The following is a 15861-nucleotide window of genomic DNA, read 5'->3' as shown; positions in this document are numbered from 1 at the left end:
GAAACCTGGGGAGTCCCATGAATTGTAGGTGCTTGAAGGTCAAGAAAGACAAAAAGGGCTGTGGTATCTCAGTGGCTTTCCAGTTCCTCTTGTGGAAATCATTAGTACTGAGACCAAGAAAAGAGTAAATTCCAAGCTGAAAGAGATCTGTGACCCCCGACAGATGCCAAAATGGGCAGGACCCTCTACTGAACTTTAGGCAATGTCTTGACTCTTCGGCTGAACTGCTTCACATGCCGTTCATTCCTTCCTGCCTGACCCACAGTTTTATACAGCAAACACCTTTACCTTTCCTGCCCAGAGCTTCATTCTAATTAGCCGTGGTCTGTAGGGAGATCACTACAGCTACACCCGCATACTGGTGTAAGAGAAGCGAGAACCAGGCCCTTTGTCTTTAAAAGCTCAACACTGGCCTTACTGATTTCCACAGCCAGTATTTTCCACTTAATCCTGTTCACTGTAATTCACAAAAGTAAAATAAACGCTCTGCAGAGGTAGTATCTGAGTTTGGCCATTATTTTGTTAACATATGCACACAGTGTTAGTTACTGTTATTAACTCAATAACAATCTTTATTCTGCTATTTTCAAAGAGGTAATAGCTGCAGTCTGGATCAAAAATACCTTTCACACTGTAAAAAACAAACCACCATAGGTGGTGGAGGAAACACCATAGGCTACAACTTTTCTAGCACCACACACCAGTTTCCCTGATCGTAGTAACTCTTTTGTACCCTCACACAATCCAGGGATCTGCATGCAGCTTCCAGTTCCCCTTCACAGAACACATGGTAATAGCGGTGGAAAACAGGGCTGGGTTCTTGTGATTCCTTGGAGCTAGCTGGAAATGAGACTGTACCGACACTTTCCCCTTTCCTTTTGGCGCCACCTTTCAGGTGCCAGGGAACCAGCAAATCTTGAGAGTGAAAGGAGGTTCGGTTAGTGTGGACAGGCAGTTTGGAGTCTGTGACTGGCTTTGCATCACAGCCTTCGTCCTTCGAGTTGCTAAGGACTTGGTCAGAACATGCTGAGTCTTGGCTGCTGCTATCAGGCATTTGATCACTAAGAGGTCTCTGGGCCATGCCAGTCTTGATTCGCTCCTCCTTGTCTTTACTGCCATTCTTTTCCTTAAGGTATTTAGACTTTTGGTTTTTGTGTTCTTGTTCCATTGCCCAGACATAAATGAGTGCCATTCCACCAGGTCTTAGAAGCCGGGCTAGTTCACGGATAGCAGCCAGTCTCCTCTCCTATAAAGGAAAAGCAAAAGCGTGAAGTTAGTACGTAAACAAAGAGACAGAAGATGGAATGGCAGCAACTCCTCCTTATTGTCCCCGCCAAGACCAATAAAAAACAGAGGAATTTTTTCCACTATTAAATTTTCATTCATAATATAGTCAATCACTATGCGCAAGCCAAGACATTTTCCTGAATGCAATCCTCTTTCCATTTGAAAACAGTGCTGTGCTGAGCAGGATTTCTTGGACGTATCAGCCTGGTTGGAAATGACACAGGCCTCTTCGAGAAGGTTGTTCAATATCTAAAATCCCTGATTCAGATCTACTGTACCTGATTATACACACCCTAAATTTGCAGCCAAAGGACTCAGATTTATGGCTTAAACACAGGTCGTCTGACCAACCAAACAAAGGTATATCAGCCTTCTCCAAAACAGACTTCTTCCTGCTTTTTATATTGCATTTGGAAACATTCCCTTAGGCCTCACCCCACATTATGGCTCCATGACCTAGAAGCTTGTTACAATCACAGAGCTCCTACCAGGAGAAGCTTACTACATAGCCCAAAGATATGACAGACTAGCGAGTAGTGTCCCTGTTGTTCTTTGCAGATGGACAATGAAGGCACAGAGGAAAAAACCATGAGATCTGCTCCAGATCTGAGCCGGGAAGTAACATATCTCTTGATTCCCAAAGCAGAGCCCCCTTCTCCAGTGTCATTAACTGTAAGCAAATGAAAATGAAACACAAACACCTAGATCAAAGTGCCAGAAGGAGCAAGGGCAGAAAGGAGAAAGTTTAAGAAGCAGCAGCAGCACAACAGCTTAACTCTGCTCTGACAACTACTTACATCAAGTGCGAACCTTCAATTTCCCCCATTTTCTTCTTCCCTTTTGCTCCCATAAGCCCAAACTAGCCGTTTTTTGTAGTATTAGTAGCTCTGCACAACAATACAACAGTACAGGGGAGTACAGAGTGGGGTGACTTACCGCTGTTGAGAAATGGTGGATTACAGCAATAGAGATGCAGGCGTCGCAAGAACCACTGCGGATCGGCACTGACAGGGCATCACAGACAAGAGCCTGGAAATTTTTTTCTCCACAAATATCCACCAGGTTTTTGCTGCGATCACAGCCAACCTGTAACAGAAAGTGTTTCATTAAGCTTTTCATAAAAGGATAATTACAAGACTGGAAATTGATTTTCACTTGATGCTTACAGTAACAGAGTCATCACAGTCTCCTACCGAGGTAACATATTTTAGTTAAAATATGAAAAACGAGAGCTAGTGTGAGAAAATAGCCTTAAGTAAGAGGAATATAGGGTTTCCACGTATAGACAAAAAGAAAAAAAAAAAACAAACTGATGCTTACTTGAAACGAAGATGGCAGACTGGGTATTAGACAGCTCATTATAGCACCCTGATTTTGAACCAGCTTAAGACAGAACAGGTTTCAAACTAACTTTTCCTCAAAATTGGCTCTTAAGATATCATGAAACCAGCAAAACAAGAGGTGACCTAAACTCAGTATCTTCTTTTCCTGTCAATTGCCATTTGTAACCCAGCAACATCTGAAGCAGCCAAACACTGAACTCACAAAAGCTGAATCTACAAATGCAAATGACAACCTGGTGACCTTACTGGCATCAAGTCCCACAGCTTCACTAACCACCCAGATTTTGTCATTTCAGTATAAGTAAGGAAGCGCTCAGGTACAGTCCTCTTCATTCTCAGTACCATAATCCACAAAAATTTAAGCACAACATAATTTTCCAAGGTTCTGTACAGTCCAAATGAAGTGATCCCTAGGAACTATTTCAGGGCACCTCGAAATGTTTCTTTTTTCCCACTTTGAACCTTGCCCCGTGTTCAGGTCAAAGATGGTAAGAAAAAGTATCTAGAAGTTTATGTGCTTGCAAAAAAACAATAAATCCAAACTGATCAAGATCCTTCTGGAAGAACAAATGCAGCAAGGCTTGCATGACCCTCATTTTCATGTCTGCCACGCACATTGAATACACAAAGCAAAGACTTGCTACCAAGTAGTGTATCAAACTAAGCTTGCATAAGACTATTAAATTTATTTTTGTTTTCAATGATCAGCAACAAGTAGATAGCAGAGAACAGATTCAGAATCCTAAATAATTACTGCTGACAGTGTTTATTGCATTCGACACAGAAAGAATACTAAACCGTCCTTGATGCAAGAAGAATAGCAAACAATTTGCTCTGGTTAATCAACCCCGCAGAGACAACAGTACTGTCAAAATTAAAAATCTCTTTTGCAATGATTAATGAAAATATATTTATTTTCCAATATAACTTTTCATCTTATCGGTTCAAATCATTTTAGCTTCCATCTACCATCCAATTTTTTAAGAAAACCAGGATTCTGTTCCATCATATATCCTGAAAGATTCCAGGTAAACTGCTTTCTAGTCAGGTCCCTGACTTTTGGTCCTAAGTAAATGAAACAGTTGTGAAAATGCCAACCTGACAACCCAAGATAATCCTCCACAAAATCAGTACTATGAATATTTATCTATTGCTCTGCCAATTAGCTCTAAACAGACCTGAAAAGATCAATCTTAGCATTGCTTTCTTCCCATTTATTCCTTGGCCTCATCTCTGTGTTTACTGAAGCACTGAGTGAGTAGTGTTATTTATGAATTAAAAAAGGTAACTCTTGTTCACTTGGAAGTAAACATAAATTCCCATCATTTCACACTGGAAGCCAACTGAAGTGTCTTTAAATTACTCTCATCATGGAATGGATTTAGCTGACAACCTGCATGTTAGAGATTCCACGCCTCATTACCAGTGCCTTCAACTACTTTTGCAATTAAGACATTAGCATGCAGTATTTAATAAAGCTCAAAGGACCAAATTCACTGCGGGCAGAAGGAGGGGGAAGAACACTTGCAACTTCCACTGACAACAAGCTTTTCCAGAAAGAATTGCTTCGGCCCAGCGTGTCTATAGTAAAAACGAGCTGGATAATGGAACTCAATCCTCCCCTCCCGAAATGACCTTGAAAAGGACTACACTCTACGTTGATGAAATCCAGTGAACTGAGAATGAGAACAAAGGTGTTACTGCCAGAATGTGAAGTCCTCATTTGCATCTAAATTATATCAAATAATTACGAAGTCAGGCTTACTTGTATTGTCATAGTTATTAAAGTGAATCTACATCCAAAGCAAAAAGATACTGTTTCACAATGAAAATGGAGACCTTGAAATGGATCACTCTGAATGCACAGCTGCTCTAAAACAGATATATCAAGCTAAAACTTTCTGTGGGTTCAAATGTAAACATTATTATAGGTGCTATGCATATATGCATAAATGCTGAACACAGGGAGTCACCACAGATATGCCTGATGCTGAAGCTATGCAAATTTAGCATCCTTACTAGAATTATCTCTGCATGATGTTTGGAAAGAATTATAATCACCACATTCCTGCATTTTGTAGCTCAGAAGAAACATGCATTCATTAAAAAACAAAATACATTCAGCCGCTTAGAAAACAAAAAACCAGCAAAAAGCAGCTAACTTCAGTGGTGCAATGCCAGCTCACAGCTGGAAAATGAGTCTATCCATGCTTTTTATAAATATAGAAAACATTTACAGCAAGGAGCAGAGACCTCAAACTCAATTTTGCTACTAACTGATTTCTACATTCTGAAGCACATGGAAGCTTTGATGTGATGAAGCTTCATTTACAGAAAACAGTTCAAAGGAATGTTTTAATTTAGAATATGTTTATTTTTCTCCAATTAAACATGTAATCAAAACATCAAAAAATAATCTCAAAATATAACGGGAATGCTTTAATTTTTGCCAGTTCATATCTCTAATTTTAATGCTCAGCACAGGATACTGTCCTCGCTGACATCTCTTCTAGAAGAGTGGAGAAAGGTAGATGAATTCAAGACCAGGTTGGATGAGGATTTGAGCAACCTGATCTAGTGGAAGGTGTCCCTGCCCATGGCAGGGGGGTTGGAACTAGATGATCTTTGAGGTCCCTTCAGCCCAAACCATTCTATGACTCTATGAGTTATTACTAGCTCAGTGTCCAAAATCAGAATCTAGTCTATCTCTTGGGGAACCAAGCTGTACACATTTTTAAGGTTCCCTATTTCTTACTATCTGTGAGTCTTCTCAAATACTTCTCATACCTGTTTTCCCAGTTTTCCACATCAAATTCCTTGCACAAGCACTCCCATTTCTCATATATATCTCAAATAGCATGGCTGACTATTCAACTGAATCCATCTCTTCACCAGTTCACCTCTCAGCAAGTTGCTCTACACCTTTTAGTTTCTCAGACTTTACTCCAAGTAGCCATTCCCACATCCCTGCCTTTTCAGCAGGTACCTCCACCCCACTCTCCACTGCTTTTTGTGATGTGGACAATGGATCACAGGATCTCCAGAGTGGCCACTGACACCTATATACAGGGGCTCAGACTCCACGTACATTTTTAACAGGGATTTCAGACACTGATTTTCACTGTATCTGGAAAAACACTAACTGCACCAAACTTTTGTTTCAAGCCAGGAAATCTGTATTAGCATGGACTCTGTAACTAGAACCCCAGCAAACAAAACTTATCAAAGAGGCAAAACCATGTGGAAGGGTGGAAGCAAGGACAGGTAGCCTGGGAAGAATACAGAGTGATTGTCCGAGTAACCAGAGATCAGGTTAGGAAAGCTAAAGCCCTGATAGAGTTAAATCTGGCCAGGGACATCAAGGGCAACAAGAAAAACTTCTATAGATATGTCAGTGATAAAAAGAGATCTAGGGAAAATGTAGGCCCTCTCCGGAACGAAACGGGGGACCTGGCTACCCAGGATATGGAGAAGGCTGAGGTTCTCAATGACTTCTTTGCCTCAGTCTTCACTGGCAAGAGCTCCAGCTGCACAGCCCAAGTCACAGAAGGCAAAGGCAGGGACTGGGAGAATGAAGAACCGCCCACTGTAGGAGAAGATCAGGTTCGAGACCATCTAAAGAACCTGAAGGTGGACAAGTCCATGGGACCTGATGAGGTGCACCCGCGGGTCCTGAGGGAACTGGCAGAAGAAGTTGTTAAGCCACTATCCATCATATTTCAGAAGTCATGGCAGTCTGGTGATGTTCCCGGTGACTGGAAAAAGGGAAACATAGCCCCCATCTTTAAAAAGGGAAAAAAAGAAGACCCAGGTAACTACAGGCCAGTCAGTCTCACCTCTGTGCCCGGCATGATCATGGAGCAGATCCTCCTGGCGACTATGCTGAGGCAAATGAAAAAAAAGGAGGTGATTGGTGACAGCCAGCATGGCTTCACTAAGGGCAAATCCTAATTTGGTGGCCTTCTATGATGAGGTTACAGCATTGATGGATAGGGGAAGAGCAACTGACATCATCTACCTGGACTTATCCAAAGCATTTGACACTGTCCCAACACAACATCCTTGTCTTTAAACTGGAGAGACACGGATTTGACAGACGGACCACTCGGTGGATAAGGAATTGGCTGGATGGTCGCACTCAAAGAGTTGTGGTCAATGCTTCAATGTCCAAGTGGAGGCCTGTGACGAGTGGTGCTGCTCAGGGGTCAGTACTGGGGCCAGTGCTATTTAACATCTTTGTTGGCAACATGGACAGTGGGATCGAGTGCACCCTCAGCAAGTTTGCAGATGACATCAAGCTGTGTGGTGTTGTGGACACACTGGAGGGAAGGGATGCCATCCAGAGGGACCTTGACAGGCTGGAGAAAAGGGCCTGTGAGAACCTCATGAAGTTCAACAAGGCCAAGTGCAAGGTCTTGCACATGGGTCGGGGCAATCCCAAGCACAAGTACAGGCTGGGCGGAGAATGGATTGAGAGCAGCCCTGAGGAAAAGGACTTGGGAGTGCTGGTCAATGAGAAGCAGCTCAACATGAGCTGGCAATGTGCGCTGGCAGCCCAGAAAGCCAACTGTATCCTGGGCTGCATCAAAAGGAGTGTGGCCAACAGGTCGAGGGAGGTGATTCTGCCCCTCTACTATGCTCTCGTGAGACGCCACCTGGAATACTGTGTTCAGCTCTGGGGTCTCCAACATAATGACATGGAGCTGTTGGAGCAGGTCCAGAGGATGGCCATGAAGATGATCTGAGGGCTAGAACACCTCTGCTATGAAGACAGGCTGAGAGAGTTGGGGCTGTTCAGCCTGCAGAAGAGAAGGCTTCAGGGTGATCCTATTGCAGCCTTCTAGTACTTAAAGGGGGCCTACAGGAAAGCTGGAGAGGGACTTTTTACAAGGGCATGTAGCAAGAGGACAAGGGGCAATGGCTTTAAACTGAAAGAGGGCAGATTTAGATTGGATATAAGGAAGAAATTTTTCACTCTGAGGGTGGTGAGGCAGCGGAACAGGTGGCCCAGAGAAGCTGTAGATGCCCCATCCCTGGAAGTGTTCAAGGCCAGGTTGGATGGGGCTTTGGGCAACCTGGTGTAGTGAAGGGTTTCCCTGCCCATGGCAGGGGGGTTTGGAACTAGATGATCTTTGAGGTCCCTTCCAACCCTAACCATTCTATGATTCTACGTTGTTATTCTGGCACACAGCACCCTTTCTTTAGGGCACACTGGGGCAAACCTTTAGACTAGTGGAAGTATCAAAAAAGACTAAGATGAAAGAGGATAAGGGAAGGAAGAAACAAACGTAACACCTGTGATTTGTCTGAGTTTGCAACAGCTCTGTACTGGTGTCCTGGGAATGAGATAACACAGGCAGATATTCCATCCTGCTCTTTTGCATTCCCAGCCACCTTCACCTCCTCCATTTCAGCCAGGAGTTGCTAAAGTAAGTTTTATAAAATCTACGTAATGCAGAGGTTTGGAATAGATCATTAGAGGGCAAAAGACACTAAATAAATAGCTTGCTTTGTAATGATGCTGCAAATCTGCAAGAGATAAATCCTCTTGCAAGCTTAAAGATAGGTAAAGACAGGTCGATGTTGCCTACCATTATGTATTTTCTTTCTATGTTATCTCACTATAACTAACACTACCTGGTAGAATTAGTTCATTTAAGTATCTGGAAACCTGATTGATTCAGCACATTAGAAACTGATGAAGGAAACGACATCTAATTCTGAAATCCAGCCGCCAAATAGAATTATGTGGCTCCCCGGAGAAACACCTCAGCTATAACTAATAGCACGAGAGCCTCAGGGAACCAAATTACATTCCAGCAAACACACACACACACAGAGAAAAAGAGACACAGCCATGGCAAGACAGACAAATCTCCTTGCTCCAGTTGGTCTGGGTCAGGCCTTTAGCATTCCTTTCACATAGTGTTTTGGTTTTCCATTCTGTACAGTCAGGGTGTCTGTGGAAACAAAATGCTATGTCTAAACCATGAAGTTCATTTCTCAATGACAAAGAACGTGAACCAAGTTGAGCAGTTCAGCATTTGTTCTGGTTTTGTGCTGTTGTTGCCCAGTTCCTTCTGAGCAATCTTCATCCCAGATCTCCCATCATTTTAATGATTCCTACTCACTGAGAAAAAAGGGCAGGAAAGGTTCCTCTGCCTTGCCCTCTGATCACTAAAATAGAGTGAACTGGCTCCAAATATACTCCTGCAAGTAGCTTAGTCCTTCCTGCTTTTACCCACTAAGACGATGGGATAGGAACCTGTTCTCAATCAACACGGACTCGGTATAACTAAAACCCACCCACCATTATGCAACCGTACTGCTGCAAATCTTCACCCTCTCGCTTCCCCACATCCTGGCAAAATCAAACTTTTATACAGTTTCAGTGGATTCCAGTTTGGAACAGTGATGCAGAAAACAGAGATGTACATCTCACAGCAAAAGGGTGTCTTACAAGGTGATGTGAAATACAAGCAACATTACTGATTACCTTGGAAGGACACGCACTACAGTAACAGGAATGTCCGTATTGAAGCAAAGCCTTTGGGCTCCTACATTGCCATCTTCTTTCTTCCTAGCATCAATATTCCGGCAAGGAGAGTAATTTCTTCATATATATAAAGAAAAAATATCTACCCAACTGCATTTTCAGTTGTTTGTTACTGGATTTCCCACCAGTTTATCAGTTCAATTGAAACTGTAAAACCACAAAATTGAAAGGCTGCAGTGTCTTTCACTCACACTCTAGCCCCATGAGGATGCCAAACACGCCTGTGGGGATTTACATATCACCACATCTACCTGAACACCGGAAAGTGGGAGACAGAGCTAAAGCTCATAAAAATTGATGAGATACATTGCAATGATGTCAACTAGCTCTGGAATGAAACCCTTGTGGTGATGGGGGCATGGGTAAGGCTGAAATGCAGCATTCTGTAAAAATAAAGGCCCTGCTTACAGGTATTAAGCTTGAAAGCCCTTAAATTTAAACTGATAAAATAATTCCCTCAAATGAGGTTGAGTGGGGAGGGGATTGTGCAAAAAAACCCCTAAAACTATTTCTCTCTGTGTTCATGCAAACATTAAAAAATCTGGGCAAGACAGAAAAAGTAATCTGAAACTTTATTAAATTCAATCTTTCTCCTGTTTTTGTCCCAGCTACATCAGACTTGGATTTCATCTCTCACTCAAACATTCTTAATCTGAATTTGTTTGTCATGAAATTGTTGCTCTTTCACTGTGTCAGAATAACATAACCACTGCAGCACTGTTATGGACTTGTGCATTTCATTGTCACACAACCATACGCAAGTGGAGTGTGGCCAGCAGGTCGAGGGAGGTGATTCTCCCCCTCTACTCTGCCCTTGTGAGACCTCACTTGGAGTACTGCGTCCAGTTCTGGAGCCCCCAACATAAGAAGGACATGGACCAGTTGGAGAGGGTCCAGAGGAGGGCCACGAAGATGATAAGAGGGCTGGAGCACCTTTCCTCTGAGGACAGGCTGAAAGAGTTGGGGCTGTTCAGCCTGGAGAAGAGGAGGCTCCGGGGTGACCTTATAGCGGTCTTCCAGTACCTCAAGGGGGCCTACAGGAAAGATGGGGAGAGGCTGTTCAGGAGGGCCAGTTATGATAGGACAAGGGGTAATGGTTTTAAAATAGAGGGAGGTAGGTTCAGGTTGGATATTAGGAAAAAATTTTTTACTATGAGAGTGGTAGAACACTGGAACAGGTTGCCCAGAGAGGTGGTGGATGCTCCATCCCTGGAGACGTTCAAGGCCAGGTTGGACAAGGCCCTGAGCAACCTGATCTAGTTGGAGATATCCCTGTTCCTTGCAGGGGGGTTGGACTAGATGACCTTCGAAGGTCCCTTCCAGCCCTAACCATTCTATGATTCTATGATTCTAAGTAGGTAAGTCTATGTGTAATTATCCAAATAAACTGAAGTAAATACAACAGCACAGGCCACAGTGGAGACATTTTCAGACAGTACTTGAAGATTAAAATCATCAGGAGAGCTACCTTAGCTTTGATCTACCATTAGTGCTTCTACTTAAAGTATCTTATCTAGAAATTCTTATCCTTCAGGAAGTGCTTGCCTCAGGTTTTCTGTGTTTCTGAGTCAAAATACACCAAGCTACATGGCTGTACTGACAGCCCTCTACTCAACCCCTAAATAACTCCTAATTTCACAGCATTGCTTTAGTGCTGCTTTCCCAACAGGACCTAGGCTAAGAGCTCTAGTGCATTGTGCATAAAAACTTACCATGAGCCACAGCAATTACTGTGAAGGAAAGGCTGCAGCAATTTATTAAGTTTCTGCCTGGATTTTATGCCCCTGTGTCAAGAGGAGTAAATGAAGGAGGAAACTGATTCCATGCATCTAGAGAGCACTCTCCTTACCCCAACGATGCACCTGATACACAAAGCATATTCTTTAACCCCTCACCCTTGAATCCATGTCCAACCCCTGGTAAATGGAAGTAAGACAATATGAGAAGCAGTCCATTCTGTTGAGCCCAAATAAGAACCCAGGAGGACAACAACTGGAAAGACTGCTCCTTTCTCCCTCAGATAAAAAGAACTGTTGAACAGGCTGACTCATGCAACACAGTCACTAGACCAAGGAGATGAACTACCAGTAATAATACTGGTATGTCGCAAACACTTGTTCTACAGTACTTCCTATAAGTCAGTATGGCAAGGGAATAGAGGTAAAAATCCCATTAAGGCACATATGAGTACCGGTTTCCTATAAATCCGAATCCACAAAATAAAGAACTGACATCAGTCACTCCCGCAGCCACAGAAATAGCAAAGTATTTAAAGCAGCACCTTGCTTCAAATATGAGCCATTACCAGTTGCTTTAGAGGAAGATGCGCACAAAAAAAAAAAAAAAAAATCATCGGGACAGCTCACTCTCTAAAAAGCTGAACATAAGAAAAATGTCTTGCTAAGTCCTGTCTACTGGCACTTTCCTTCAAGTCAAAGAACAAGGGTTTGCATTACCTACGAACAAAGTGATCTTATGTGTCTCAGAAGAATTTGACCCAATCCCTCTCACTGCTGCTCAGTGCTTTCTGTCATTTTGCAATGGTAAGTTCCATCCAATAAACGGCACCAAGCACACCCAAAGTATTTTGTCTTCTCAGCAGAAAAGAGATCGCTGCAGTTTAACCTGCTCCCAAACCGTCAGGTCCCCTTGGATCATCTCATTGTCCTCACTAGTAGCAACTATCCATGCTAAGTGGTGTGACACCCACTGACAACCCTTCATCAGTACTGAGTGACATCCAACAGTCCTACCTTCCTTTGTGCCCAAACCAGTGTAACACCACATCGTTCCTCTCCCCTATAGTAATCCAGTTCTCTAGTCCTTTTGAGATACCTTGTCAAAAGTTTAAAAACATCTGTAAACACAACATACACCAGTTTTTCTTTAACTGCACTTTGGCTGACATATAAAAACAAATATAGTAGCAAGAAGGAGTCACATCCATCCTCTTGAGACTCTCTGCTAGCCAGCAGATGAAAATAAGCAAATGCAAAGTTTAGAGTCTAGCTCCAACCAAGAAACAGTTGTTACCAGTAGAAAATAAAACGTCAAGAGAAGCCTTCTGAATGAAGCAATTCCCAGATTCTGTTTTTCAACTGTCTCAACTGTTTCTTTAAAAGTTTCCTCCCTTTCGCTGTTATTTTTCACCTTCTGGATTTCTCCTGCAGGAACATACGAAATGAGGTAACTCCTAAAGTAAAAGAGGAGAGGGTACGTGACCTTTCTTTCCCTTAGTCGGTTAGCTGTGGGGTCCACAACACAGACTGGTGCTGGCAATTTCTCGACACAGCATCTTGCTGAGATTATGCGTTAAAAGCCTTCCACGAACCTACACAACAGCAATTTACCAAATTCATTCTAGGACCAGGTGACCACCATGGTACTCTGACAAACTTTTCTCCTAATTAGGTTTTCTTACAGGAGTGAAAGACTAAATGTACTGATCATTAATAATTATTCTCAGGCTACAGCATTCAGGCATAAACATGCCTACTTCTGAATCAGCTGGTTTTGTTCTGGCTTATAAGAACAGTAATGGAAATAAATCCATTACTAATACACACAGGGCTGTAAATATCAACTTATGTTTTATAGTTGAATATAAATAGCAGGACAGAAACTCCTGAAACCGACAAACAAGTCTGACTTTTATTATTAATAATGAATGCTTTGCCTTACATAGAAGTTTTCAAGCCTGGTGGATTTCAAAGTGTTTCACAGTACAAGCATATGAAAAAAAAGTCACATAGATTGGGTAAAAACAACAGGAAGTTTGACCCTTGCAAAACTGGCTTTGAAACATCTGCAATAAAAATTATCTCTTGGTTCATATATGTATGTGCTTCATGTCTCCCTGACAGGAAGGGATAAAAGTAAAACTGGGCTAAGTACGGACTGCGAGACAGGGAAGGTGATGAGAACATCAGCAAGAATGATGTCAGAACTGTCTAAAAGTGCAGAAAAGGGAGTGAGAGAAAAGCCAGACATCCGCTGAAGTTGAGACTCCTCCATGAATTCTATGTTGGCATATTTACTGGGCCTATGCAGAGTCAGAGGTGGAATAGCTAAACATGACATCAGTCACAAGTGAGCCACGCCACCAGTGCAAAGGGAACTGAAGAGGATATATGAAAAGTAGTACAGCCCCTGGAGATTTCAGGGACATGTACATGGCATTCCCCACCCCCCAGCCAAGTGAAAAACTTGTTGGAAGTATTCAAACTGCCCAACCATTTTTCCCTTTTAATAAGCTTATTCAACAACAACAACAAAGGCTGAAGTATCTGTTACAATTTTTCAATCTATTGCACCCATTACTATTTTTTTTATGAACATATTTTGACTTGCAAAGCAAAAGTGGCTTTCAAAAAGGAAAAGGGTGATGCACAAAGTGAATGGATGTGGAAACCTAACACAATTGGTAATTGATCTTGGATCAGCAAACAGTTTTCTGTTCTTGGCACTCTTCCCACAACAGAAGCTCCAACGTGCTACAACTGCACGATGGGATAAACATCAGTTCCAATGAAAACAAACGAGAGTAGCTACTACTTACCATGTACAAATCCTTGTTGATGCCCAGGTACTTCCCATTACCACAACCAACATCAGCCACTATTGACCCTTTAGGTAGGGACCTGAGAAACTCTACAATGCGGGGCCATGGGCTATGCCTGGTACTGCTGAAGTGTGTGGCAATCTCTTCGTACACCCTGTGTACATAGTCTTGCTCCAGCTTCAAGGCCTCCACCTCACTGCAGGGAAATGAAGGTTCTACTTGTCTTTGCTGTCCTTTCTGGCTGTCACAGACAGACGGGTAAACTAGATACAGCAACAGATACACAAACCATAGATTTTTTTAAAGTCATTCCTTGTTGGTTAAACTTATTTAGCAAAATAAAATTAGAAGTAAAATATTAATATGCAAAAAATGCTCCATTCCTCCTTCACTTTTAAAAACTGAAATGCAGGTCAAGCTGCAGTAATGTTTGATGACCTTAAAACAAGCAACCTGCCCACGTGTACTAGAGGCCGCCTGCAGCTATCATTCATCCTGCTATGTTAACGAGGTTTATGTTTTCAAAAGTGAGACAGTGCCCCTAATATCAAAGATCATGACATCATTGCAATTCAGCCTCTGAAATTCTGTTCTGAGGGCACAAATGGACTTCAATTCCATGTAATCATTGAGTCACCTATCTATTATTACCTGTACTGCCCTAAGGCACTGACATGGCTCTGTCACTGCAGATCTGAGTGCTTCTCCTTCTCTAAGGTACTTATTTTCACAAAATTACAGTCCCATTCAAATAAAAAAAAAAAACAACAAACTGACAGCAACCTGAAGAATAGTAGCAACTTCTATTCTGTTGCATTATTCTGGCACTTGGGGTCCCAATGAAATTCAAGATTCCAGATTACTTGCCTGGCTCTAGAGCCAGACAAATGCCTTCCTGTAGAGAGAAACTCCAGCAACCACACAGATGCAACCAATTCAAGCCATACAGTATGCCTAACCCTGAGCCATTCAGGAATGGCTACCAGGACTGCCAGAACTATTATGGGTGATAAATAACAATTTTGACTTGAAGATCGCCTCAAGACACTTACTGCAATTGCAAGGGCTTCTCCTCACTTTCCTGAATGTAAACGATGTCCTTGTTTCTCTTCGATTTAGTGTTAAATCTCCAGCATTGGCAGTGATTAGTCCAACTTTTTGCCCAAGCTCAGATGCTTGAATGACATCATATTTTCGAGGCGTAATCCTAAAACAAAGTAACACCAAATAAAAGAATAATTCACTTTGCATCAGCAAAAAACCCCAATCTATCTTTATAGGAAGGCAATTCTTACAGACTGTGACAAGTGTGATGACAGCACGCTATTCAATGTACTGCTGCTTCTCAGTTTTCAACTACTCAATTTCAGAGAAAAAGAGGAGCTGACACAAACTAATGACATTAATTAGTGTTATTTATTTGCAAGTAATTACATTTCCCTTCCCTCCCTTCCTTTCCTTCCATGAAGTTTAATTGTTTATTTTGCTAAGACTTACATTTTTATATATATTTTATGCAAAAATATATATTTGTTGAAGATAAAATACACCACTAAAAACAGTAGCTATGGGTATAAAAACACAGAACTGGCTGAGCTGTACAACAGCAGACTGAAGTTTCTTGATACAAACGGGCCTCTACACCAAATTCTGCTTTGCAACAGAATGACTTTCCATTTATTGACAACAGAAGACGTAAAGAATGTAGCACTTGGGAGATTTGCTAAAATGCCTAAAGGGAGAAACTCTGCTGCAGATCTTTCTTGACCAAAATCTATCTATCAATCAAGCAAACTGGGAGCAGAGCTTCTTAAGCTACCTCCGGATTTGGCAGGGAACTTAATGAAACACAAAAACATTTTTGCAAGGACAAAATTCATAAAATGAAAGTAATTTGGAACTTTCTTAGGGTGACAAAAGTTTCAAATAATTTTATGAATAAGTTTAAATCACAAATAAGTACCGAAACCAAGAATTTTTAATAGCTTTACAAAAGGATCTCTCTCAAAGCTGAGAAGAGCAAAATGAGAAAGTAAAACATGAAACACAACACAAGACAAGAGAAACAGCTGCACCCACATGTAGTTTCCCCTAACTTGCACATTGGAAAAAGC

At 42.0% G+C, this 15861-nt stretch overlaps 1 protein-coding gene across 1 annotated transcript in view; it reads right to left on the bottom strand.

Moving 5' to 3' along the window:
• Positions 1–548: 548 nt before the first annotated feature.
• ALKBH8 (alkB homolog 8, tRNA methyltransferase) overlaps positions 549–15861 on the bottom strand; it is a 57819-nt gene continuing 42506 nt past the window's right edge. The window contains exons 10-13 of the mRNA XM_086621786.1: positions 14800–14954; positions 13745–14010; positions 2224–2373; positions 549–1246 (exon numbers count right to left, since the gene is read on the bottom strand). Coding sequence (XP_086477912.1) covers positions 677–1246; positions 2224–2373; positions 13745–14010; positions 14800–14954 — 1141 coding nt within the window. The 3' untranslated portion in view covers positions 549–676. The remainder of the gene's footprint in view (positions 1247–2223; positions 2374–13744; positions 14011–14799; positions 14955–15861) is intronic.

This window comes from Tauraco erythrolophus, chromosome 1 (genome assembly GCF_009769465.1).
Source record: "Tauraco erythrolophus isolate bTauEry1 chromosome 1, bTauEry1.pri, whole genome shotgun sequence".
NCBI lineage: Eukaryota > Metazoa > Chordata > Aves > Musophagiformes > Musophagidae > Tauraco > Tauraco erythrolophus.
Note: the sequence above shows the minus strand (reverse complement) of the source record. Positions and strands in the feature narration are given on the sequence as shown.